Here is a 26409-nt window from a genome sequence, read left to right as displayed (position 1 = left end):
CACTCTTGAACTCATACACCTAGTGAATCAACTGCTCACACATCTCTGCACAGAGTCACACACCTCCCAGCCACCCACACACACACTCAGTCTCCCATTCAAATACTTGGGCAACCAATCAAAACCCATATAGCCACTCATATAGCTACTGATCAACACATGCAGCAGTTTACACAACAACAGACATACTGATGCACCCATTCAGACAGTTTAGTCACTAAGCCATGCATTTAGTAAGACATATTTAATCACTCACTCATACAGTCAGTCACGCACCTACTAAATCCTTCAACCAGACACTCATTCTTCAATATGTAAAACATATTTAAACTTTACAGAAACACACAGTCACTGGATGATGTCATCAGTGATGTCATCAGTGATGTCAAATGAGATGTCATCAGTGATGTCATTTGAGATGTCATCAGTGATGTCATCAGTGATGTGACTGACCATGTCAAGAATAATGTAATATGTGACATCATCAGCAGTGGATTGCGGGTGCGCGAAATATAGTTAGTACAACTAACTATATAGGAGCAATTTCAATGGTTTTTTAAATGCTAATTCCTAACTATATAAGGCCTGAAACCTATGGTTTTTAAGTGAATATATATATATATATATATATATATATATATATATATATATATATATATATATATATATATATATATATATATATATATATATATATATACTCTATGGACAGCCACCAAGGCTTATTGTGAGGCAACAGTAGTAAAATAAGTTTTCGGATACTTAGGAATCTATGTCACTCTAGATTATGGGTAGTATGGCCCGCAGGCCGCCAGCGGCCCGGCAAGCCTTCCTTTGCGGCCTGCGGACCTTGCAGCCATAGTACCTGTGTTTTCTTGGTTTTTTTTAAGTGTCAGCAAACACCGCCGGAGCTACTCTATGGGGGCCGGCGATTAAGGGTGATTTCAACGATAGTCAGAGTGGAGATGCAGGAGCGCTAAGAAGAGGTCAAATACAACAAAGCCTCATTAACACGCAAATTGTCTTTTAAAGACCTGTGAAGTACTGGTTGACTGGCGCCAAAGGGTGGCTTTGATCTGACATCTCGGGGTGAGAGTCAGAATTAAAGCCAGGGACAGATGTCATCCCAGGCCCAGTTGGGGGACACAAACCCCTGCAAAGCAGCACATTCAGAGAGAAAACTAGCTGGCTTTTAGATTACACAGGGAGAAGGGGGGGGGGGGGGGGCTGCCTCTGGGCTGGTGACCGGGACGTGTAGACACAGTACATGTGCACTGCCCGAGGCACAGAGACAGAAACAGACAGACAGAGACAGAGATAGAGGCAGAGACAGACAGAGACATGGTCAGACTGACAGATCGAGACAGATAGAGACAGATCCAGATAGAGGCAGAGACAGATAGAGGCAGGGGCAGACAGAGCTAGATAGAGGCAGAGACAGGGACAGACTGACAGAGGCAAAGACAGATAGAGGCAAGGGCAGACAGAGCTAGATAGAGGCAGAGACAGGGACAGACTAACAGAGGCAGAGACAGATAGAGGTAGAGACAGACAGCAGTAGAGAGCCATAGAGACAGAGAGAGAGAGACAGAGGCAGAGATAGAGATAGAAACAGAGATAGAGGCAGAGACAGATAGAGGCAGAGACAGATAGAGGCAAAGACAAACAGAGGCAGAGACAGAGATAGGCAGGGACAGACAGAGATAGAGAGGCAGAGAGACAGGGAGAGGGAGACTGAGGGAGACAGAGGGAGAGAGAGAGGGAGAGAGAGAGGGAGACAGAGGGAGAGAGACTGAAGGGGAGACAGAGGGAGGGAGACTGAAGGGGAGACAGAGGGAGGGAGACAGAGACAGGGACAGATAGAGACAGGTAGAGACAGGGAGAGACAGGGACAAACAGAGACAGAAACAGACAGAGGCAGAGACAGACAGAGGCAGAGACAGACAGAGGCAGGGACAGACAGATGCAGGGACAGACAGAGGCAGGGACAGACAGAGATAGAAAGGCAGAGAGACAGGGAGAGGGAGACTGAGGGAGACAGAGGGAGAGAGAGGGAGGGAGACAGAGGGAGGGAGACGGAGGGTGACTGAGGGAGACAGAAGGAGGGAGACAGAGAGAGGGAGGGAGACAGAGGGAGGGAGTCAGAGGGAGGGAGAGGGAGAGAGACAGAGGGAGACAGACAGAGGGAGATAGAGGGAGGAAGATAGAAGGACAGAGACAGAGGCAGAGACAGACAGAGGCATGGACCGAGACAGACAGAGGCAGAGACAGACAGAGACGGAGAGGGAGACAGAGGGAGAGAGACAGACAGAAGGAGAGAGACAGACAGAGTGAGTGAGACAGAGGGAGACAGAGAAAGAGAGGGAGAGAGGGAGAGAGAGGGTGGGACGGAGAGAGAGAGAGATGTGTGTATGCCAGGTCTGGTGGCTCAGTAGATGAAGGCATGTGCTTCAGGGGCCTGTGTTCAACCTCATGGTCACAGTTCTTTTTTTGTTCTAGCACCGCCCCCTCCCCCACTGACCCCGCCACCACCGGTGCAGCCCTCAGCCACAACCCACACTGTAAATTTGGCGCCGGAGAGAAAGTTTGTGAGTACCCATGCTCTAGATCAATCCCTCTTCACTACGAATAACCTACAAGTACCTCTGACTCACTTACAAAAAGGTGTGCAACACTGGAAGTCATTGTCTCTGTCTCTACTGGGTTGCATGGCGCTGTTTAAAATGCTATCACTACCACATTTCTTGTAAGCACTGCAAAATACCCCATTTAAAAACCTAGACAGTTATTTCACCAAGATGCAGACGTAAATAAGAACGCTGTTCTGGTATGGAAAACCCCTATGTATAGCTATGAATAAACTCACAAGAGGCTGGTATGATGGCGGGTTCGCGTGACCTAACATTAGACTATATTATTGGGCAACTAAATTGGTGGTCGTCAATTATTAGATATATTATCCTTCCGATAACCCAGCATTCCAGATGGACAGGCTAATCATGGGTGCCAGTGGACACAATAAAGCCCTGTACTTGAACCCTGAACACCAAAACTTTCTGGGCCCTACGTCTGAAGCGATTACAATATGGCATCAGGCAACTATAAAATTAGGCTGGCATAAAGAATGACACAAGCAATGTCCCTATGAGAAGCAGAACAGCTGGGAAACTTGAGCAGTCAATCAAGATTTGATGAATGGGACACTATTGGGGAATTTCATCGGTGGGGATCTCTGGAAAAAAGGACAAGTAATCCCATTTGCAGAACTACAACGAGAGTACAAAATGGTAAATCAGGAAATATTCAGATACCTCCAAATACGACACACTCTACAAGCGGCCATCCCACGCTGTGAAAATCTACTAGAGTCAACTCTATTGGAATTTAGATTACTAACAGAACCTTTGAACCGTAAGGCAATATGAATGACTTATTTAAAACTAAGTAATAACCTACCAGACCCATTACAACAACTACGAGAGAGCTACCAAAGGGACATTGGTAATTTAGATAATGAAGATTGACAGGAAGCACTGGCCTCCCCATGAGAGGCTGCCATTCCATTGAAATATAGATTAATACAGCCCAAAACCTACACAGAACCTATCTCTCTGGTGGTACCCTGACAAAAATTGGGAAGAGGGAGGAGTCAGGTTGTCTTAGACTCTGTACAATAGAGGGCACATTTTATCATATTCTATGGGAATGCCCAGCCATACAATCATTTTGAGCAGAGGTTGCCTCCCAGATGCAGACAGTGTGTGGAAAAAAGATGAAAAATGATGTCTACTTAACATATGGGAGGCCACTGATCTCCCCACCATGGAGAAATTATGAGTTACACTAGGAAGGACCCTTGCCAAGCGGGACATAGCCTAAAAATGGGGGTCAAAATGCATACATCGCCGGGAAAGCTGGGAAAAAGAAATGGATAGATGTAGGATTGCAGAGAAGGATGTGTATAAAAACATAGGATGTCTTGGTAAATGGGATATAAAATGGGCAAAGTGGAATACACATAGAGACAAAATATGTATATCCCCTACAAGCGACTTCAATAGGGGGAGGCGGGAGGAATCTGTTTGGGACTGTGATGATGTAACAGTGTGAGCTTTACAGCAGCCTTGAGACACAGCAAATGGAAAATGTGGACAATGATTATACTGTATGAAGTAAAGTTTTTCTTGCCCTAACTGCTGTATAACTAAACAACCTTTCAATAAAAAGAATGATAAAAAAAGAAGGGCAATCTGATAGTTTTCTAGTAGGTTACGATCTCCCTTCTTAAAAAGTGTAGCTTTGATACTCCACTTACAAGAGAAGGGAACTTTTTTCTTTCATATCAGTTATTAAAAACAGGGCAAACCATTTTACTCCAAAGAGGACCATTTTGTTATATAACAGCGATTGGTATTTCATCGGGGCCCATCGTCTCCGAAGTGCACATTCCCTGAATTACTAGTTCTATCTCTTTTTCAGGGGGCGGTCCATACAGAGCAAAACATTCCTTTACTTTAAAATTCTTTATGCACCTTCATTTGCCGTGTAGAGACCCTGGAAACAATTGGCCCATATGAATTCTTCAATAGCAACAGGGATGCATCAAGCTCTGGCTCCACAACCCTTTGCAACAAGAGTCCAAAAAATCCTTGTCTGGATTTTAATACTGCTTCCCTAAGTTGTATCCAAAATCTATCCTCATCTTTTCTTATACAAGCCTTCAAACAACCCCTCCTCCTTTTTAAAAACAACATTCTACTATACCTTTCAGGGGTATAATCCAGGCATTGTTCCCTAACCAGAGCTTTTATTGTGTGATTTATTCATAGAAGGGGACGTGAATCCATTTCAAACTTTTCTTTGGTTTGACTTGTTTTACTGCTCTAACTAGCTGCTGCATAAAAGTATTAAAACTTTCTATTTCTTTCCTGCCAAACCAGACAGCTGATTTAGATAAGCCTCTAAGGTTCCTCCACGGCCGACAATTGCCCTATAATCTCAAAGACTTCTCCCTGTTTACTTATTAAACCTGGCAGATTGACCATCCAAGCTCCAAGAACTAATGGGAGATGTATTATAATTCAATTAAAAAGTTAGCAGATTATGATCACTAAGAAGGGAATCAGAGGGGGCGTGGCCTGGAGCCTGAGAAGATGGCTGCACACTCCGTCTTATCCCCTGCTCCGTCTTATCCCCCTGATATCCGACACAGATCTGGAAAAAAAAACATGCACAACTGGGCGCTGTGATATTGAGAGTGGCCATCTCCTGCGGCCAGCGGCACGCTTTTAATTCAGAAGTTGCTAGCTGCATTAGAAGTTTGGGGCATACTGAATGTCTAAAGCCATAGAGTGACGCAGTTACGCCTGTCACGGCGATGGCAGACCCAGGCGCATCACAGATAAAGAATATATCAAGACAGGAGGACACCGCTGCCTTGCTGGAGGTGAGAGTTGATCCGGGAGCGAGGCAGCGGGGCAGCGGAGGGCTGAGTCAGCACCCTCATCCGACAGCAGACTGGTGATGATCCAGGTGAGAGGTGGCGCAAGTCTCGCCTGACCGGGGCTGCGGCTGCAAGACTGGTGAGCGGTGGAAAGGGACACTGGATTGGGCGGTAACATATTGTACCCTTGGCCAACAGTTGGGCATCACACCAGCACCGACAGCACCTACCGGTCGGATTGAGCTAGCAGCCTGACACACTTGGGACTGGTGGGGCATTCCTCCAGACTTTAACCCCACATGAAGAGTTTGCTGTGATGCTGAGGGCAGCGCTGCTCCCCGAAGGTGCTGAGGAGTGACCGGGACCCAGGATCTCAGAGATTAGTGTGATTTGTGCTGAGGCCCTGACCGGACATAGTGGGTCGCCCAGCTTGCTTGAAAGAGACCGCAATCCAGGATCCCGGGAGACAGATGGTAACCGGCAGTACAGCGGCACGCTCGCATTTAGATTGTGGGCGGCCTATTTGCAAGCGGTCAGCCACCGTGTCTAAGTGGTTCATAACCGGCCTCTCAGACAAGGCCCTACTGCGCAAACCTACCGCACCATCATAAACAATGAAAACCCACACAACTGTGGCATGGGGGCGGGCAAGGGAAAACCGACAGGCCACGGGGAGGATCCTCTGCCAGGGGGCGGTGAGTACCCTACATATAACTGGGCTACATCCCTGCTTGAACTGCCTCAGGCACAAACAAGGGGAGCGGCAAAGGCAGGCATTTCTCACATCAACTGAAATTAGATAAATATTTGTGGCAGAAGGGGCAGAAAGGAGCGGTGGCCCAACTGAATCCTGAACATGAACCACTGCAGAAACAGCCCGAACAGGGATCCCCCACATTGCAGGATATAATAGCAGCCATTTCTGCAGTGCGCACCTCCCTGGAGGGGTGCCTAGACTCAGTGTCCACAGATATCTACCTGCTGCGGGCAGACTTAAGAAAGATGGAGTCAAAATTTAGTGGCAGATACTAAAGCTCTGGAGAAACAAATCACAGACCTGCAGACCACCAGCAACACTCTAGCAGCGCAGCTGGATGACTATGAAGGCCAGTCGAGAAGGAACAATGTTAGGATTCTCGGAGTGCTGGAAAGAGCTGAGGGACCAGCGATGTACCTCTTTGTGGAGGACCTAGTCACAAAGCATTTCCAGCCTCAGAATCTCTCCAACTACTTTTCTATTGAGCGGGCCCATGGCATACAAGGAGGCAAGCCCAAGCCAGGTGCACCTCCAAGGCCTATCCTGGCCAGAGTCTTCAACTATAGGGACCGCAACATTATCCTCCAAACAGCTCGCACAGCTCTGCCCCAGAAGTTAGAAAACAACAAATTACAATTTTTTACGGATTTCACTATAAAGGTACAGCAGCAAAGACGTACTTTCTGGGAGGTCAAAAAAGCCCTCAGAGAGAAAGGGTTGAAATATTCCATGTTGTTCCCAGCCAAGTTGAGGGTCGAAGTGAAGGGTAAAAGCTGGTTCTTCACAGAACCGGAGGATGTCTGGGAATGGCTTGAGGGATGGCGGACAGTTGGATAACCAGACAACCCAAAACGGCGTGAACGCGGACCCGGGAAGGACACAGATCCGACATGATCCTACACAAGAAGAAAAAGATCTTGCAGATGACAATGATTAACTTACCTGCTGCTTTTATTACAATTGCATTTCATGTTTCAACTCTGATGGAGTCTAAGAGACAGTGCGATTTCCGACATGGCCAGCGAGGCAAGATGTCCAGCAATTGGGAGGGGGGGGTGTCTATCGTAACTAAGTGACATTGCAAATGGGACAAACTTTTCTGTATCGTGGAAGGGACTGGGAGAGCTGTCAAAACACTGCCGAATGAAGAGATGGAAGAGTATCCTAATGACAGTTTATATGTAATCCTTATTGTAGTGACCCAGTATAAATGGGGGGGTAGGCAGAGGGGGGGGGGGGCAGGATCAGGACTTCTCCTTTTCAGGGACGGGTGGGTGACGGGCACTCTGCAAAGTTGGGGAGGTGAAGTTTTCGATACCGTCATGCAGGGGGGGTTGTTAAAGTGGAAGTTTGCTATAAGCTAGGGTATGCTGTTTATGTGCAGGGATACTGCTAATGATGATGCAAAGAACACACCTGTCACCACAGACATAAATATTGCAAATGCAGCTCAAGGCACAGGCGATCTAAATCCGTGCATTGGGTTGATCCACCTTTCATGTTGCAAGCAAGAACCGAACAAATTCGCGGGAGTGGCTGGATCCTGGGCAGCCGTACGGGTCAACATTGTGTCTGTTTATATTCCCCCGGCACTGCACACTGTGGCGCTGCCAGATTTAACTAAAATGTGATAGGAGGAGACCTAAATATGACCCTCAATGATCAGTGGGATTGATTCCCTCCGAGAGTCACTTCCTGCACCCGTGACACAATGGCAGATTTTATAAACGTGCTAGGCCTAGTAGATATATGGTGAGAAGCATATCCCAATGCAAAACAATTCACGTTTCATTCGGGCTCATAATAGCCTGTCTCTTACTGATCATATCATCACGATAGCAGAAGATAAGCAGCATTTTACAGACATCAAACATTTGGCAAGAGGGATCTCGGACCACACATACTAGATGGCAAGCGACAAGAAAATAGAAATATAGTGGCAGAAACGGCAAGAGGCAGATTTTGATTGATGCAACATAGAGTCTACTAACTCGGAGACAGAGCTGGCATACTACTTGCCTGGCTGGATAGACGGGAAAAAGCAGATAGGTTGGTAATGACTATACGAGAAATGAAGGGGGAATGGCTACACGACCCCCAGGATATCGCAGAGGCCTTCGCGGCCAACTATACACAAATCTGCTCCTCAAAAGTAATAGACAAGGTAGATGACACCAAGGAACTATTAGTAGATATCCCAATCCCGACCCTGTCCAATGAAGATAGACAATCACTTGAGGTTGACCTCACAAAGGAGCAAATAATCGTAGCCATAACCAGCATCCACTTTGGCAAAGCCATGGGGCCAAACGGTATCCCAATTGAACTCCTTAAATCCACAGGGTCAGAAATGGCCCCCCATCTCCTTTGTATGTATGAAAAGAGAAGGTAGATGGGTAGACTACCCAGGGATCAAAGGCTAGCATCGATAGTGGTCATACACAAAAAGGGTAATCCAGCGGAGGAGTGCTCCTCATACAGGCCGATCTCCCTCCTGCATGTGGACGTGAAAATTCTGGCTAAGGTCCTCGCTTTGCATTTGTTCTCCGTGGGGACCAAACTGGTACACCCGGACCAGTCCAGCTTTATGCCAGGGTGCAACACAGCTCTTAACTTGCAGCAACTAAATGGAGTGTTGGGCCGGAGGGACTCCATCCAAGAAGATGCAGCGCTACTTTTCATTCGGGCTCATAATAGCCTGTCTCTTACTAATCATATCATCACGATAGCAGAAGATAAGCAGCATTTTACAGACATCAAACATTTGGCAAGAGGGATCTCGGACCACACATACTAGATGGCAAGCGACAAGAAAATAGAAATATAGTGGCAGAAACGACAAGAGGCAGATTTTGATTGATGCAACATAGAGTCTACTAACTCGGAGACAGAGCTGGCATACTACTTGCCTGGCTGGATAGATGGGAAAAAGCAGATAGGTTGGTAATGACTATACGAGAAATGAAGGGGGAATGGCTACACGACCCCCAGTATATCGCAGAGGCCTTTGCGGCCAACTATACACAAATCTGCTCCTCAAAAGTAATAGACGAGGTAGATGACACCAAGGAACTATTAGTAGATATCCCAATCCCGACCCTGTCCAATGAAGATAGACAATCACTTGAGGTTGACCTCACAAAGGAGCAAATAATCGTAGCCATAACCAGCATCCACTTTGGCAAAGCCATGGGGCCAAACGGTATCCCAATTAAACTCCTTAAATCCACAGGGTCAGAAATGGCCCCCCATCTCCTTTGTATGTATGAAAAGAGAAGGTAGATGGGTAGACTACCCAGGGATCAAAGGCTAGCATCGATAGTGGTCATACACAAAAAGGGTAATCCAGCGGAGGAGTGCTCCTCATACAGGCCAATCTCCCTCCTGCATGTGGACGTGAAAATTCTGGCTAAGGTCCTCGCTTTGCATTTGTTCTCTGTGGGGACCAAACTGGTACACCCGGACCAGTCCAGCTTTATGCCAGGGTGCAACACAGCTCTTAACTTGCAGCAACTAAATGGAGTGTTGGGCCGGAGGGACTCCATTCAAGAAGATGCAGCGCTACTGTCATTAGACACTGGCATGGCCTTTGACACCGTTGAATGGCCATACATGTTCGTTGTCTTGGAGTGCATGGGTCTAGGTGGGAAATGTATTGCCAGGATTCAATTACTGTATACTGAACCCTTGGCCCACGTGGTGGTGAATGGATGAACATCGAGCATTTTTACCCTAAATTGGGGAACAAGACAAGGTTGTCCTCTATCTCGCTCATGTTTGCCCTAATATTGGAGCCTCTAGCTTTTTGATAAGGGGAGATCCCATTATTCCGGGAACTGAGATGGACAGCGGACTGTGAAGACAAAATTTCGCTCTATGCTGATTACATATTACAGTGTATTGCGTCGACACGATCCTACATCAGCAGGATATTGTAGATCTGTTAAATTTTTTGGACGATACTCGGGCTTTACAAGCAATTGGTACAAGTCGGCGGTGTTCCCCCTATAGGGACCCTCTCCGACAATGCCTGCTGGTTGTGAGGTGAAAATTGAGATACAGAGTTTGTCTACTTGGGTATTTATGTCACCTCCAGTGCATGAACTGTTTATGAGTGCAACCGGCTTTCCCCACTGGCCCGCCTATGGGGAGATGTGCAGCACTGCCACTATCAGTGTTGGGAGAGCAGCCCTATTCAAAATGATGGCATTACCACAGTTCCTCTATGCTCTACAGAATATGCATTTTGAAATACCAGAAGCTTATTTCAAGTGCATAATTGGGAAAGCCAGTAATCTACTCTGGGATGCGAAACCACCTCGCATAGCAGTCAATAAACTTGCCAGAAGCTGGTACGATGGCAGGGTCGCCCTACTTGATATTCATGCATATTACTGGGCATCCCAATTAGTGATGATAAATAAATGGGCATGCTGTACACAAGCAAATCCGTCATGTCACATGGATGAGTGGTTGGTGGGAGCGAGGGGAACAATGAAGCATTGTATACCAACTAAAAAAACACAGAAACTCACTGGGCCTACAGCCCAAATGGTCTCCACCTGGCATAAAGTTACTAAACACCTTGGATGGGAGAATAAAGTTACACGTGCCACATCCCTTTGGTGGGTGGAGGGCCTGGGAAAGCTGGGCCACTACAGAGGCTTTAACAGATGGGACACCATGGGCATCTCAATGGTGAGTGGCCTTTGGGCATGAGGGAAAATAACTCCATTTGCTAAACTTCAGGAAGAATACGAACTGACACAGAAGTCTTCAGATACTCACAAATACGACGCGCTCTCAGGGGGGCGGTCCTGGTACTGGAGGCCTCGCCACTGAAGGATAGGCTCCTGTCTGACTACATACACAGCAAGGCCATATTCCTGACCTACAAAAATAATAATGAATAACTTACCTGACCCACTCCTTAAGCTAAGGGAGCGTTAGCAGGCCTATTTTGACTTAGAAGAAGAAGGCTGGATGGAGGCACTGGCATCACCCGTGCAAGGTTGCGGTTTCCTCACAACTGCGACTGGTACAACTAAAAATACTCCATCGATCATACATCACATGCCCCACACTGGTAAAAATGGGCAAAACTGTAGACAAAGGGTGTAGAAGGCAATGTCGGGGTATTGGCACTTTTTACCATAATATTTGGGACTGTCCTAGGATCAAACCGTAATGGGTAGCAGTAGTTCAACGCATGAATTATGCCATTGGGGGGCCCTCCGGGTGTCCCCCGAACTGTGCCTCTTCAATATATGGGAGGCGACTGACCTGAATTGTGCTGAGCAGCTCTGGACCACTACGGGTCTTATGATTGCAAAGCGTGATGTTGCTCAGAAGTGGGGGGTGGCAGAGACTCCATCCTTAGTTGAGTGGGAAAAGGATATGGAGTGGTGCATGATTGCGGAGGTGGAGGTCTAAAAAAACAGAGGATGCCCCCGGAAATGGGACCGGGTCTGGGGGAAGTGGAACGCGCACAGAGGTAATCTATGTAACCCCCATGCTCATGGGGATTGTGCAGGAGAGACAACACTCACTGGGGAGGTCCATGACGAGTACATGTGATTTGATCTTGATGTCTGAGCCAGTATGCGATACTAAGATATGTAAATAAGTGCTATCTCTTAAATGTGTGGGTGTAGCTCTGCAGCTGTGGTTCTTTGTTTATTCAATAAAAAGATTTTTTTTTTAAAAGAAGGGAATCTGAAACCTTTAGATCACCCTGTAAAAAGAAGGAAGCTCATACTACCACCACATAATCCTGACAGTTAAATCGGACCCGCTGTTGGATGCTGTTGGGCACCTACCTTACCTCGTTGCTTGACCTGGGGGCTTGGAAACCAGCTGCAAGTCTCCCCCGCCGCTGCTACAACCAACACGCGGCCGCCGAGGGAGGGGACTACAGCCCCAGGTCTCCCTGCTCACTCCACCCCACCCACTTCCACACACGGAGGTGTTCATAGGCGAGGCATTTCTACCGCGTCGCGGGACGCGCGCGGGACCAGCCGGGCTGAGCCTGGGCAGAGGGCGGGCCGTCTGTGGCCGTCCAGGGCAGGAGGAGGCAGGGCAGGGCCATATCCCTTACATTTTCTTCTCAATACACGGCTGGTGAGTGCCTTCACATTTACATTACCTCCCGGTCCTGACCTGTAATATAAAATGGGAAAGAATGGCGCCATAGCTACTGCGACTAACTTAAATGCTATCGACACCGCATTGGAGCATGCTATGACCCTGGTGAGTAACGAAATACAGATGGCAAAAAAAAGATTGTCCGTGGGTTCCATCAAACCACCAGGCACAAACCTTCTTGATACCCTAGATCAGGGGTCTCCAAACCGGTCCTGGAGGGCCGGATCATGCCAGATTTTTAAAATAACTACATGTATCTCAATGGGGATATCCAAAAAATCTGGCATGGATCCGGTCCTCCAGGACCGGTTTGGAGACCCCTGCCCTAGATAATAGCACAGCTCGATCCTCGTCGTATATGGCAACTGTACATTCTCCTCAAATTGTAACAGGAGACACCTCTCTGGAATTGGTAGGCCCAGAATTGATTAGCCCGGTTGTCAATGCTGAAGCTGACTCAAGCCAAATTGACGATTCATTCATGGTGATTGTACCCATCACGCCTGACCCGGAAATATGTGGTACTAAAAAGAAGAGAAAGGCACCCTAACAACCTTGCCCTAACCCCAAAAGAATACAGCCACCCCGTTTGAAACCACAACGAGCAACTTTAAATAGATGGTTTAAGAGCAATTCCACTACCACCGATCCTACCATCAATCTTGAACCCTCCACGGATCAAGCTCCAACTGGCAATGGATGTAGTGATATCACTGTTCCAACTATTGTAACAGGGGAGGATTCACAATGTAATTCTAAAGAAACACATTCCACACAAACTGGCTTTTCTGATTTGATATTGGGGGACACAGCTATCAACATTATTGTCGATACAGTCTGTAACCGCATCAAAGGGCTGATAGACTCAAGTTTTGATAGGCTGTGGAAACGATTAGACCGCCTGGAAAGCTTAATCTCAAAACCTACCCTGCCTAATAAGGAAGTTAACAAACTTACCAACTCCGTTAACCCCCGGAAAACCCATATGCCAGGGAAACAACTGACTCATCCTCCACCCTTAGCATCCAAAATTGTAGTATCCAAGCCTTCAGGGACATCATTGTCTGCACCAGTATCCCCACCAACCCAAATCACAAAATCTGTGTCAGTCACCAATGATTGTAATACACCCATATGCCCCGGTTCATCACACGACGCCAACATAAACCCTGCTCATAGCAGGACGATAGATAATGCCAACATAGCTGTGTCCACGGACAAAGTGCCTGACGAACCCAATAAAGATATTCTGCACCTGGCACCTCCATCTTGCCCATACGTCTTAGTCCTCGCAGGGGTTCCTCCCCTACAGAGAAATAAATCCGAGTCATGGGTCCAATTTAGAAACAAATGTATGGGTTGGTTGGCTAAATATAAAAGGTTCAAAAGGCCTGACATGAGTGAAATCTTAATGGTCCGTAGGGTGGGCTGGGTAGACCACGCACCAAAAACAATCAAAGGGGACTGCATTGTTATTAACTTTTCACACCCACGGATTGCTGGATCCATACTTGAAGTTAAGGAAATCAGTGACTCCAGCCAAACTAACATCTGCGCTTTGCCCCTGGGGTTCTTTTATAAACGCCCACAGTTACATTACCCAGTCCCTAGCTTCCCCCAGCTTACAAATCAATACCTGGCCCTCTTTGATCTGGATACACTTGATTGACCATCTGAGCCACCCATTTTTAATAACTCGCTGGTATATGAGAACGCGGACATGTCTGTCCCTGTAAGCCGTGAAGCGACCATCCCTTGTAAAGCTGAGATATCCGTATCCATATTGAAGGTCTTGAGCTGGAACGTGGCAGGCTTAGCCTCAAAGTTACAATCACTAGAGTGGGTGGATACAATTAGGGAATACGATGTCCTCTTGTTCCAAGAGACTTGGGCTCCTAAAGAGCTATATCTCGAGGGATATCAATGTTTTAACACCATCCCCGCCACCCCCAGCCACTGTAGACCAATAGGGGGACTATCAATTTGGATCAGAATCGCTCTAGGAGGTAGAATAAAATTAATCCCAACAGGTCATGCTAATTTTCAAGCTCTAATCTACACACGAGGTCCCTCTATTTGTTTTATTAATTTTTATAAAAATGATTTTTTAACAATCCTGAATCCTAATTTTGTCCAACTCTTTAATTTTATTATGGATCAAGATAAACTATTAGAGAAATATAATTTGGCGGGCATTTTCTTGGGGGGTGACTTTAACGCAAGGATTGGAAGAGGCCCCCACTGGACTCCCCTGTGATCCAAATGCCCATAACCCATGCAAAAGGGGATATGAGCTGATTGACCATTTAATTAACTCAAGCCTCCTAAATGTTATGGATATCGCCCCAATTAATAATAATGAGAATCCAACGCCCACCTATAGAGGACTAGGACGAGGGTCAGTTATTGACTATGTTTTTCTATCACCCTCGTTACAAAGTTATCTCCTCGGGGCAGAGGTAAAGCGGTCCTCCTATGGAGACCATAACCCCTTAATTGTTCTACTAAAGTTAGCACGTGGTGAAAATTTTAGGAGGGAACCAGGAGCGAGTGATTTACTCCTCTCCACTGACACATTGAGAGTCAAATGGAGAGGTTTAGATTATAAAGAACTTTTTGTTAAGATGATAAAAACATACCCCACTCTATGGAAAAGGTGCCTGGTATTATCAGACCCCAATCCCTCAGTAGTTATTGCATTTACAGAACTATGTGAAGGCATAAAAAACCTGATCTCTAGACCAGTAGGCACCCGTAACCCTGACCCAAAATGGTTTGATAACATCTGTTCCGGAGCCAATAGGGAGTTGAGAGTGGCTCTGTCAGCAGATACCAGAGATCCGATGCTTATTCGCACCCTAAGGACAAATTATAAGAGAGGCCTTAAGAACCAGGCGCGATACTGTCTTAAAAGAACAGTGGGATAAGCTGGCTTGCGCCGCCAATACCAAAAGTACAACTATCTTTTGGTCTGCTACTAAATCCCTAAGAACTTTTGGGAATCCCTCCACACCCCTAGACTGTAACATCTCTAATGAAGCATGGGTTAACCACTTCTCCAAAATATACGCTACCCCATTACATTGTGATAACTCCTTGTCTGTTATGTGTCCTACCAAAATTTTAATAACTATAGGCGAGGTCGAGGAGGCAATATCCCAGAGTATGGGTAATAAAGCCCCAGGCCCGGATGGCCTACCGATAGACCTCATAAAAGCAGAACAGGAATTCCGGGCCCCCTTATTATTAAATGTTTTTATCAATTTAACCACAACTGATATTCCTAAGACATGGTCAACTTCTGTAATTGTACCTATTTTTAAAAAAGGATCAAGATCGGATCCTAGCGGTTATAGACCAATCTCTTTAATTGACAATACCCTCAAAATACTGGGAAGAGTTTTATTTAATAAAATCAGGGCATGGGCAGAAGAAGAAAATATTTTAAACAAATGCCAGTTAGGTTTCCGGAGCCACCTGGGTACAGTGGAACAGTGCTTGAAATTGAACCTAATTTTAGGAAAATATACCATCGCCAGACACAGTCCACTGTACCTGGCTTTTATGGACCTTTCGTCCACTTTCGACTTTGTCAACAGGTCGAAACTCTGGCAACGCCTATTAGATTACGGCCTTGATAATAATCTGGTATATTTTCTGGCATACCTGAATAGAGACCTAAAAGCCAGAATAAGAATAAGTATGGATGGAGCAGTGTCTGGGGACATAACGGTTGGCAGAGGCGTCAGATAAGGGTGCGTTCTTGCCCCTCTCTTATTTATTTTATATATTAATGAACTTCATAACGCCCTGTCTATTTTAACTTCTGATGTCCCTATAATAAATGGCACCAAACTCCCTTCCCTACTCTATGCAGATGATGCAGTTTTAATGGGTCGTACACCGAATGCCCTGAGGATTTTAGTGAGGGGATTTGTGGATTTTATGTATAATCTCGATCATAATACTAATTTAAAAAAATCGTTTTTAATATGTTGTGGCCCTAAAAAACTGCACATTAATAGGATTGTCTTAGATCAGGGATCACTGTTGTGCACTTGCACTTTTCCCTACCTGGGTTTACAATTTTCTGATAATGGCTCATGGACCCCCCATCTGGCATACGGTCGGACTAAATTCATCAAGGCCATAAGCTCTGTACTTTCTCTCCCCAAGCCTAAGAGATTTGAGATGGTTCAGCCCCTGTTAAAGATCTATAAGACACAATGCGTCCCTGTTATGAAATATGGGGCCGGAATCTGGGGATACTCAAACCTAAAAAACATCCAGGCAGAGAATAGATTTTGCTGAAGGCTTTTGGGGTTACCAATTTCATCTTCCACCTTTATAAGCCACAACGAACTAAAATTGTTCTATTTGGAGGACTACATTAAGGCACGTCCTGTGCTGTTCTGGATTAAGGTTTGGAAAAACCCCGAAGCCTCACTGACAAGAGAAATTCTAGCAGACTGCCTAAAATGTGATCAGGGTATTAAAATCCCATGGCTTGCCCAAGTTCAGGCAAGCCTGGTAGCAGTCAATCTTGGGCACATATTTAACAATCCAGATGGGCTAGAGGGGACTAACGTGAAGATAATAAGGAATATCCTCTACAGGCACTATGGGGAGACTAGATAAAATGTAGAATCAATGAAATCCTCTGTAAAGCGCTATATCCAAATAGAAGGTGATATTGTATCTACTTTACCCACACCAGCCGGCTACCTCCTCAAAGAAATTACATGCTGGGAGCGCAGCCTTTTGTTTCGCCTGAGAGCAGGATCTATAATGTATCTATTGTGTTTTCCCTTGGGCTACCATTGTAATATTGAGAATCTGGTCTGCCCATGTCAGAACGCTGGAAAGCAAACACTAATGCATTTTTTGTTCTTCTGTTCCTATTATCAAAAATACAGTAAGCCCCTCCTGATACAATTTTTTAGAGCCAAAGGCATAAACGATTTTAATGTGGCATTTAAATCTGTTTTACAGCTTAAAGATGATGGACTAATATTTCGTGTGTGTACCTTTTTAAAAAAGGCCGTACGATCCCGCACTTCTATGAATTGACTCTTATAAGAACTATGTCATCCTAACAGACTGGAAGGACGCTTCTTTGCACACTTGTACATTTGCACATTATAATCGATGTTGCTATCTGTAAATATATGAACCCCTTTTCTCTTGTCAGTACTGTAGTAATACGGAGATATAGATAACAATTAATTTCTTGATCTCTGGCTGCTATTACACGATGCACTTTATTAAGATAGTCCAATGACTAGGATGTATGCCCTATGCACTTTAGAAAATTGGTGTTCAACATAATGCTGCTAGATATGTTTTATGTATATATTGCCATGTTATTGTAATAAGATTGGAAGGAGGTTTCTTTATACCTTTGCACATTGGCACTTTAAGATTTTTGCATTTTTTGCACATCGGCACTTTAAAATCTATGATGTTATTTGTAAATATGTGAACTACTCTTCTTGTGTCAGTATTGTAGTAAAATATGGAGACATAGATATTAATTCACCCTCTGATCCTTGGCTGCTATTACATTGTGCTCTTTATCTAGACAGTTTAATAACCAGGATGTACGCTCTATGCCTTTTAGAAAATACGTGTTCGACATATGTTTCTAGATATATGTCCTATGTATATATTGTTGCTGGTTCAACGGTGATCCTTGTATTTGACCATGTATGTATATATGTGCACACTTTTATGGATAATGTAATATCCGAATAAAGGTTATTTTGACTTTGACTAATCCAAAATAGACACCCCCACAAGAGGTTTATGTGTATATGATGCGTGGGAATCGGAGGATAACCTCTCATTCACTAGAACACCGTCAACTTTTCTCAGCTGAGCTCCTAAGATGTTCCCTCTCTTATTAGTTCTTGTTTTGGGGGGAAAAGACATTGTGGTGTCTGCAGCTTCCTCTTTTCTCATCTCCCATAACTGATCTAAGGCAGGATTGGATATTTTACAATTCAGATCCCCAACCAATATTATGTGTGGGGGAACTCCTTATCGTACACTTTTTTAATAAACCTCTAATCTCTTTGCAGCTGGTTACCGGTCACTGGCGTTTACATTGTGTGGGGCGGCAGCCCTAATTATCCTCGGATCTGCCTTCGCTTTCGTGGGAGCCCCCTTTCCACACAGTGAGGGGTTGGGAGGTCCAGCTGCCGGTGAAGTGCTGTTCTCAGCCCAGGTGCAGGCCAAGGTTGCATTTGGCATTCGAGGACCCAGAGAGTTCGCTGGCCCGTTTCTGGAGTTGAATCTGCGGAGCCCCCCCCCCACTCAGCGGAGGGGGCTACGTAGCCAGATTGCTGGGGCAGCCGAGCCCAGCCAACAGATCTTGGCAATTTTCAGGGCCAATGACGCAAAGATCTAGTTCTGAGCGTCTGCCATTTTGGCCAACCAAGCCATGCCCCCTTGTCCAAGGAATCTCTCTTTGACCTCTTGTTCACAGGATAAAAGCTCTGCAGGTCCATCTTTCTGAAGGCTATGAATAAGTACTACTGACTTAGATAAATAAATGTTTGTTATTAAGTACTAGGATGCTCCAAGCAGTGAACATATTCTACACAAATGCTATGTTTAAACAGACACGATGCATAGCATAGCTTCTCCATTGTATTTATATGGTTTGTGGTGCATTTCTAGCAAAGCCAATAGACCTGGCTCTAATTTGCTAAAGCATACCATCACAGACATTCGCAACTGAATATTGCCATCAGGACTAACTTTGACAAAAACTTTTCCAAGATAGCAGCCTGTCGGTCTGCAGGCATGCTCCCACATGTGACCCTCTTGTAACTATTTTGCCTTCATTCTTTACCATTCCAAGATGGCTGAAGCATTGCTTCCAAATACACCGGCTGTCTTGGAATGGTAACGTTATATTGCACCATGGCAAAGAAAAATAAGCCTTGTCAAGCATTGTCAAAGTCAGGAGCTCCCCTGCCAATGCCAGACCACTTTGCTTTGCCACTGGTTGTTGATTGAAGGTAAAGGAGAGTTGAAAAAGAATATATAAGTTGCAGTGAGAAAGGCGGGAAGATAGATCAGGTGCCCGAAGTACTGACAAAAATGTTCTGTACACTGTACCGAAAAACAATAATTTACACCTCAGAGTTCGATATCATGTTACATGATGACAAGAGATCTGGATGGCGTTTGCATAAGGTAAGATAAGGTAGGAGCCTAAGAGAGATGCTTATTAGTGGTGGTTAGAAATTACATCAAAAGGCTCAAACACTCATTACGGGAAAAGGCTGGTTTTTCTAGAGTACTGAAAATAATCTAGGTCTCAGCTTTATAACTACATCTAAATAAAAATAGTTAGTCCCTTTTACTCGCTGTGGCTCATTACATTTCTAATTTTTAAGACGGCCTAGCGAAAATTACAAATCCAAGGTTTATAACAGTTTTGAAATTGAATGTATCACTCTCTCTCTCCCTTAAGGTTTGTTATGACTACAAAGGTGACAAGACGGATGTATCCTGCCACAAGGCAGAAGAATGTCACAGGCTACACATCTGCCAACACTTCCTCAGGGGTCAGTGCCGTTTCCTCAAGTGCAATCGATCGCACAATCTTCTGGATGCCACTGCCTTCGAAATCATGCAAAGACAAGGCTTGAGCGAGGAGATGATTCACAACATCCAGCTTCTGCGCATGCACCAGTGGAAAGAGGCGCGACTGGAGCCTCATAAGTGGGAGTGGCCGAAGGTGAACAATGAAAAAGGTATGAGCAAAGAAAGCTGGTAATATAACAAGTGGCCTGCACTTATATTTATTTACTTTACAATTTACTTTCATGCTCAAATGCTTCATGTACCTACAGGGGTGTGGAATTCCTATAGCCCAACGCCCAGGACATGTTGTTTTCATGTGAATTTTGTCCTTGGGATAAGAAGACCCAACCTCCTGCAGCACAAACCCTTTGGCTGTCAGTTTACAGTATTATAGATCAGGGAAGTACATTACCTGCAGTTAATGTAATTTTAATGTTCATATGTTGTTCAAACTTGATGTTGTGGTTCATTAATACAAAGTCTTCAGTAATAGGGTGAGCGTTCTGAGGAAATGTAAGCTCAGACTGCACTACTGACAGTGGTTCCTGTATAAACATGTTTACACAGGTTTTCAAAGTTTAGTAGTATGCGGCTATGTATAATGCTCCCACAATGCTCTCTGTTTTGATGCAAACATTTGCAGAAGCATGAAAGCAAGACTGATGATTCTTTGCTTTCAAAATAAAATGTGCACATAAAAAAGCAACTAGGGAAAAAACATTTTGCTAAACTACCGTAAAATTGTAGGTACCATTTCTTTGCAGAATCATTTATCAAATGTATTGATGTATGCTAGTATTTCCCCAAAATATTTGTAATGGAAAATCAGTGTAACCTGTTTCACTAAAATCATGGGAGACATGAAAAAACAAGCATTGGCAAAGTCAGTGGGTCTGAAATTGGTAGTCAGCCTTTCGGTTTTGTCAATGCATGTCTCGTTTTGGCATGGTTTTTCATGGGCGGCTCCTCTGCTAATGCAGAGTAGCGTTGCCCCACTCAGAGTAGGAAAAAAATACAATTATAATAAGCTTCTTATAACCATTTCTATTTTTTTCACCACGGGGCTGGGTTAGGGTGGGGCGGGGCTGTCGTCAGAGCCTTGGAGGAGTGGTTTATGCGCACTCTTAGTGCGCATGACAGTTTGGCCGGACGTCATGCGCACTTTTCATGTTCCTCTCCAGGCTGTAACTTTTTTTGGAAGGAGAAGGTCAGGTTATTAACATTAATGTCTGTTGAGTAAACTAGACGCTATTTAAATCAATAATTCTACCAGATATTCATTGTTCAAATTATTTATTTATATTTCATCTTTTGGTTTTTATCTTTTTTTCTAACTCTTTTTTCTGTTCTTTCATTTATACAAATATTAATGTTTTTTAGTTATTTTTAAACACATTTTTTTACATATAATATATTTTGAATACTGTACAATAGAAAATATTTAAAACATTCAACAATACGCAGAGATTATTCCTTTCAACGCGTTTCGGCCGTTCGCCTTCCTCAGGAATTCTGCATATTTCTTTTCTTAATCAATAGAAGCTTAGTTTATCAGACTTTATAGCATATAAACTGGATTTGTAGCGTCTGCTGCATGTGTAGTTTACTGCTAGGTTGTTTTCTGAATATTTTCGTAGCTGCACAATCTATATTTGGACGTGATTCATGTTCAGTTGCGTTAGGAGTGAAGTTCTATATAGGTATGGATAGGTTCAGGATAACGTTTCTGTATGTGCTTTGCAGCTCCAAGAAAGGTTCTTCTTAAACCCCTTAATGGTGTCACTTCATTATTAATTTTGCTTCTTGTCACCTCGTGTTTAGCCTCTGCGATATCTTCTCACTTTAGTTTGTTATAAATATTTCTTTAAATGGTGTTCTTCATATAGATGCAGTAGTTAGGCTTCTGCTCTGTTTGTATGTCGGCGCCAAGGCTTGGGGATGTAAACCCGTGTTTACTCTCTTTGGAGTATTCTGGCTCAAGTGTTTTGGTCAGGGCATTCCGTCGTGCTTCTCCTGCTGATGCGCTCGATCTGTAATACACAGCCTGGTGGGAACATGCACAGGCTCCCTGTCCCTGGCTGTGCGCCGAACCACAGTGCTCAGACAAATCCCAACGCTGCATTGCAGCATTGTGATTGGCATAGGGGAGCCGGTGTGTTTCCGGGACTCAGCAGGAAGCAACAACGGAGGAGAGATGGAGGCAGCCGTTAGGAGGTAAGTGTTTTAAAAAAAATGTTTATCCCCTTGCCTCACCACCCCATTCCCTGCCAGCCGCCACTGTGGTTTTTGTAAAACCATATTGGCGTGGGGGCCCTCACCATTATAACATGCATTGGCAAAAAGAAAGTTTGGTCTCAAAAGGTATACTTTACCACATTGATTCCTGGCACTGAACAAAAATATTTTGTCGGGGGGGGGGGGGGAGCTGTGCATGCAGACACACCCACATTACCCCCGCAGTCCGGCAACCGATGATCACCTGGGCGATACCCGAGATGAAAATCTCTGACAGCTGAGAACTAAGGTCATTCGCGGCCAACAGCTGCCGAATCCAGGACCCAAAGCATCAGCTGATCCAATGTGCGTAGGAAGGAGGTGGGGCCAGCCGCTGGAGTGAGAGACACTCGGCGCTACTCCTCTCTGATGATGCGGACTCACTTTAGGACTCCTGCAGATGACTGCGGTGCACCGGGCGGTGCTGGGCAAGGGGACCCGGTTCCTGAATTTATAACACATAGACAGGCTGCGCCACCGGGATGCTGCCGACGGCGCGAGGAGTGGTGGCTGAAGTCAGGAAGCCTTGGTAGGAAGCGCGACTACATCCCGTTTCCCGGCCTCTTGAAAGCGATGGCCCTCGGGGCGAATCTATCGTGATGAAGTGGAATACCAACTTCGCATACAAAATAAATTTGCTCCCGCCCCCAGGGACGGCCTGTGTCCGGTGTGACCCACTTCCCATAATAGCATCCATGAATAGGTGGGACTCGACCTGTAGCTGGAAGGGACTGGACTTCAAACAGCGCCAGCAGCTCCGGGAACAAATCCACAGGGGAGTGACACAATGATTAAAACCAGTCCAAACCAATATTACCAACATCAAACTGGTACTCTCAACACCATAAGTCGTAAACACTGCCAGCAGAATCCTGCCCGGAGGAAACCGACAGGCCATGAGGTGCTCCCCTCAAACAAGCGGTGGTGAGTACCTGGGCAAGGAAATATACAGAAGAGACCTTACTACAAGCCAAACCCGCAAGTGCAATATGTCGGGCACTAAGGGTGGAAAGGGTACACACCAGACTAAACTGGACAAATTTACCCAGCAAAAAGCTCAAATGGACGTGGTAATCCGATTGAGCCGGCACACAGCATAGCGGAACTGGTATTCAGACCGAATACCAAGTTGTAAATGTCGACTTACACAAATATCAAGTTTGAAATATTGTGACAAAAATATCGACAGAAAGAATATCATGGTCAAGAATATCGAATTTAAGGTAAGAAATATAGGTTCTGATTATGATTGCGGAGAGACCGCCACTGCTGGGCCGGCGGTGGCAGTACCTCCGCCATCTGCATGCCCATTTCCCCCTGCCACATCAGGATGGCAGGGGGATTGTTCCGCAAGCGTAGCGGGCGTAAACCCCGCCAGCCACGCTTCCACCACAGACAATCGTAACGATTGCCTGGCCAAGCGGATAAGAATGGGGATATGGTGGCGGTGTCTCTAAGGTACCGTCGCCCGATCACAATGCTGGTGCCACCCAGCCTTTCCAAGGCCGAGGAACCGCCATGGAAAGGCTGACAGAGGCTGGATTCGGGGGGCCCATTGCAGGCCCCCTCAGTGTTGGGGGAGCCAGTTGTGCACTGGGGTACCCATGGTACCCTCTATTTCCATGCACAAGGTAGCAGGCACTGCGCAGTGCCTGCCACGTTGTGCATAGAAATGTACCACATGGCCATTTAACATTGCGGCGGGCGCTGCAGCCAGCAGCACCCGCCGCAATGTTAAATTGCTGGATGCGAACACGCCAGTGGCAGTCACATCGTAATTAGGGTTGCGGGACTGCCGCATTACAGGCGGGCGGTCCCGATCTCGCTACGATGGCGGGCGGTCTCAAGTCCGCCCGCCATCTTAATCAGCCCCATAGTTTTCAAAAATATAGAAGCCATTAAAATCATTTGCAAAAATATAGGAGTTGAGAATATCAATTTTTTAATTAGTGTTATGTATTTTTGTTTATATTTTAAATGAGTGTGATGTGTGTCTTTTTGGATAAGCATTGTTTATGTTTTTTATTTATTTGTTTTATTTTCCGTAGTTATCAATTTCATTTTAATTACATTTTGCGTTTTTTAGTTCCATAGTGGGTTGTGGGTTGATAGGGAAAAAGGGTGGCAAGTAATTTAATTATAATACATTACTGATTATTTTTAATTTATTAATATTTAGTTAAATTAGATTTTATAGTGTTAATTGTGGGAAGTAATTTATTTGTAATTATTATTTGGTTGATATTAATACTATATAGTTAATTATGGTAATTGTGTAATATTTTTCGGTGCAGGTTGTGAGATTTATAGGTTTAAAGGGTGGGAAGTAATTTGTTTGTAATTAGTTATTAATTAGTTCTAAATTGATATTAATTAATTGGTAATTACTTATGGAAATTGTGTAATTATTTTAGGTGCAGGTTGTGGGATTTATAGAGGTAAAGGGTGGGAAGTGATTTATGTTTAATTAATAATTAGTTGTTCATTTATATTAATTGATTGTAAATTAACAATGGAAATTGTGTAATTAATCTTAGGTGTTGATTGTGGGGTTTATAGGGGTAAAGGATGTGAAGTAATTTATGTTTAACTAGTTGTTAATTAATATTAATTAATTGAAAATTAAATATGGAAATTGTGTAATTAATTTTAGGTGTGGTTGTGGGGTTTATAGAGGTAAAGGGTGCGAAGTAATCTATGTTTAAGTAATACTTAATTGATATTTAATAGCGCAATTGTTTATATTTTTTGTGTGTGAGTTTTACTTTTATAGGGGTAAAGTGTGTGGAGTAAACTTATTTGTACTTACTTTATAATTATTTGTTAAATACTATTTGTTTTTTAATTCAAAATAAGTTTAAATTATGTAATTAATTTTTTCCCTCCCTTTATAATTTTAGCTGTGGATTGTGTGGATTGTAGGTGTAAAGTGTGGGAAGTTAATACATTTTTGTGAGTTTTAATTAGTTATTTAATAATATTTCTTTAATTGGTAATTAATTATGTTAATTATGGAAGTATTTTTTATATTTAGATGTGGTTTGTGAATTATGTGTTGATATAGGGTAGGAAATTTAAAAAGTATGTTTCTATAATAATGTTTTTGTTTCTAAACAAAATTCTAATTGAAGATATTTATTTGAAAATTATTTTTATTTTATTTAATATAATAGTTGTAGGTATTTGTCATATGTACTTAACATCAAATAGTTTTGTAAACATATAGGGGCCTATTCCGATTCGGGAAAAACCAATCCGAATAGCCGTACGGAGCAATTTCCCGTATGAATCGTACCCTGCAACGTCGCCGTACGTTTGTTGAAGTACGATTCGTACCAAGAGCAGGACTCCGTACGAATCGTACAAAGACCGTACGACTCTAATCTCCGCACGATTCTCCCTCGGAACCCGCTGTACGTGACATCCGTACTGTTCGAAGCAGGTTTTTCCGACCCAGCAAGTACGATTCGTGTCGGGTACGCACCGTACGCCGCTTTTTTTACGGGAGCCCAAAACATGGGCAGAAGCAGAGCAGAGTTCACCTCGAAACAGGTACGGAACTCCCCCGGGTGTAGTGCGTACACCCCATGATCGCAGGGGTACGGTGCGTACCCCTGCGATCATGGGGTGTACGCACCGTACCCCATGATCGCAGGGTGTACGCACCATACACCATGATCGCAGGGTGTACGCACCGTACACCCTGCGATCATGGGGTACAGTGCGTACACCCCATAATCGCAGGGGTATGCACCGTACTCCTGCGATTATGGGGTGTACGCACCGTACGGTATGTATGTGATTGTGTGGTTGTCCGTACGAATCGCCCTTACCTGCCGTGGACCGTACGAATCGCGTCCTCATACCCCGGTCCGGATCGTACGCGTTGGGTCATACAGCATGTTTACGAATCGTACGGTTCACTGTGAGGATCTGTGTCATACGGTTTCACCCATACAATTTGTACGGTTGGCGACGATTCAGACGGATTGACGAGATACAGCTCGTACTACGCGATTCGGACGGACGTGTACGATTCGTACGGAGAGGGCTCCGGATACGATTCGGACGGACGCTTTTTTTCTCGAATCGGAATCGGCCCCATAATATATTCAGTATTAAATATAATTGTATTTTAAAATGTAACATTTATATCTTTTTTTTAAATGTTCTTATATTTGAACTAACTGTAGTG

General features: G+C 44.6%; 1 protein-coding gene across 1 annotated transcript in view; it reads left to right on the top strand.

Annotated features, from left to right (window-relative positions):
• LOC147734648 (zinc finger CCCH-type antiviral protein 1-like) overlaps positions 1-26409 on the top strand; it is a 713249-nt gene that overhangs the window by 267699 nt on the left and 419141 nt on the right. Inside the window, exon 4 of the mRNA XM_086952945.1 lies at positions 19828-20110. Coding sequence (XP_086809071.1) covers positions 19828-20110 — 283 coding nt within the window. The remainder of the gene's footprint in view (positions 1-19827; positions 20111-26409) is intronic.

The sequence above is a fragment of the Lissotriton vulgaris genome, chromosome 1_2 (genome assembly GCF_964263255.1).
Source record: "Lissotriton vulgaris chromosome 1_2, aLisVul1.2, whole genome shotgun sequence".
NCBI classification, from domain to species: Eukaryota; Metazoa; Chordata; class Amphibia; order Caudata; family Salamandridae; genus Lissotriton; species Lissotriton vulgaris.
The sequence above is the reverse complement of the archived record's forward strand: the minus strand, read 5'-3'. Positions and strand labels throughout refer to the sequence as shown.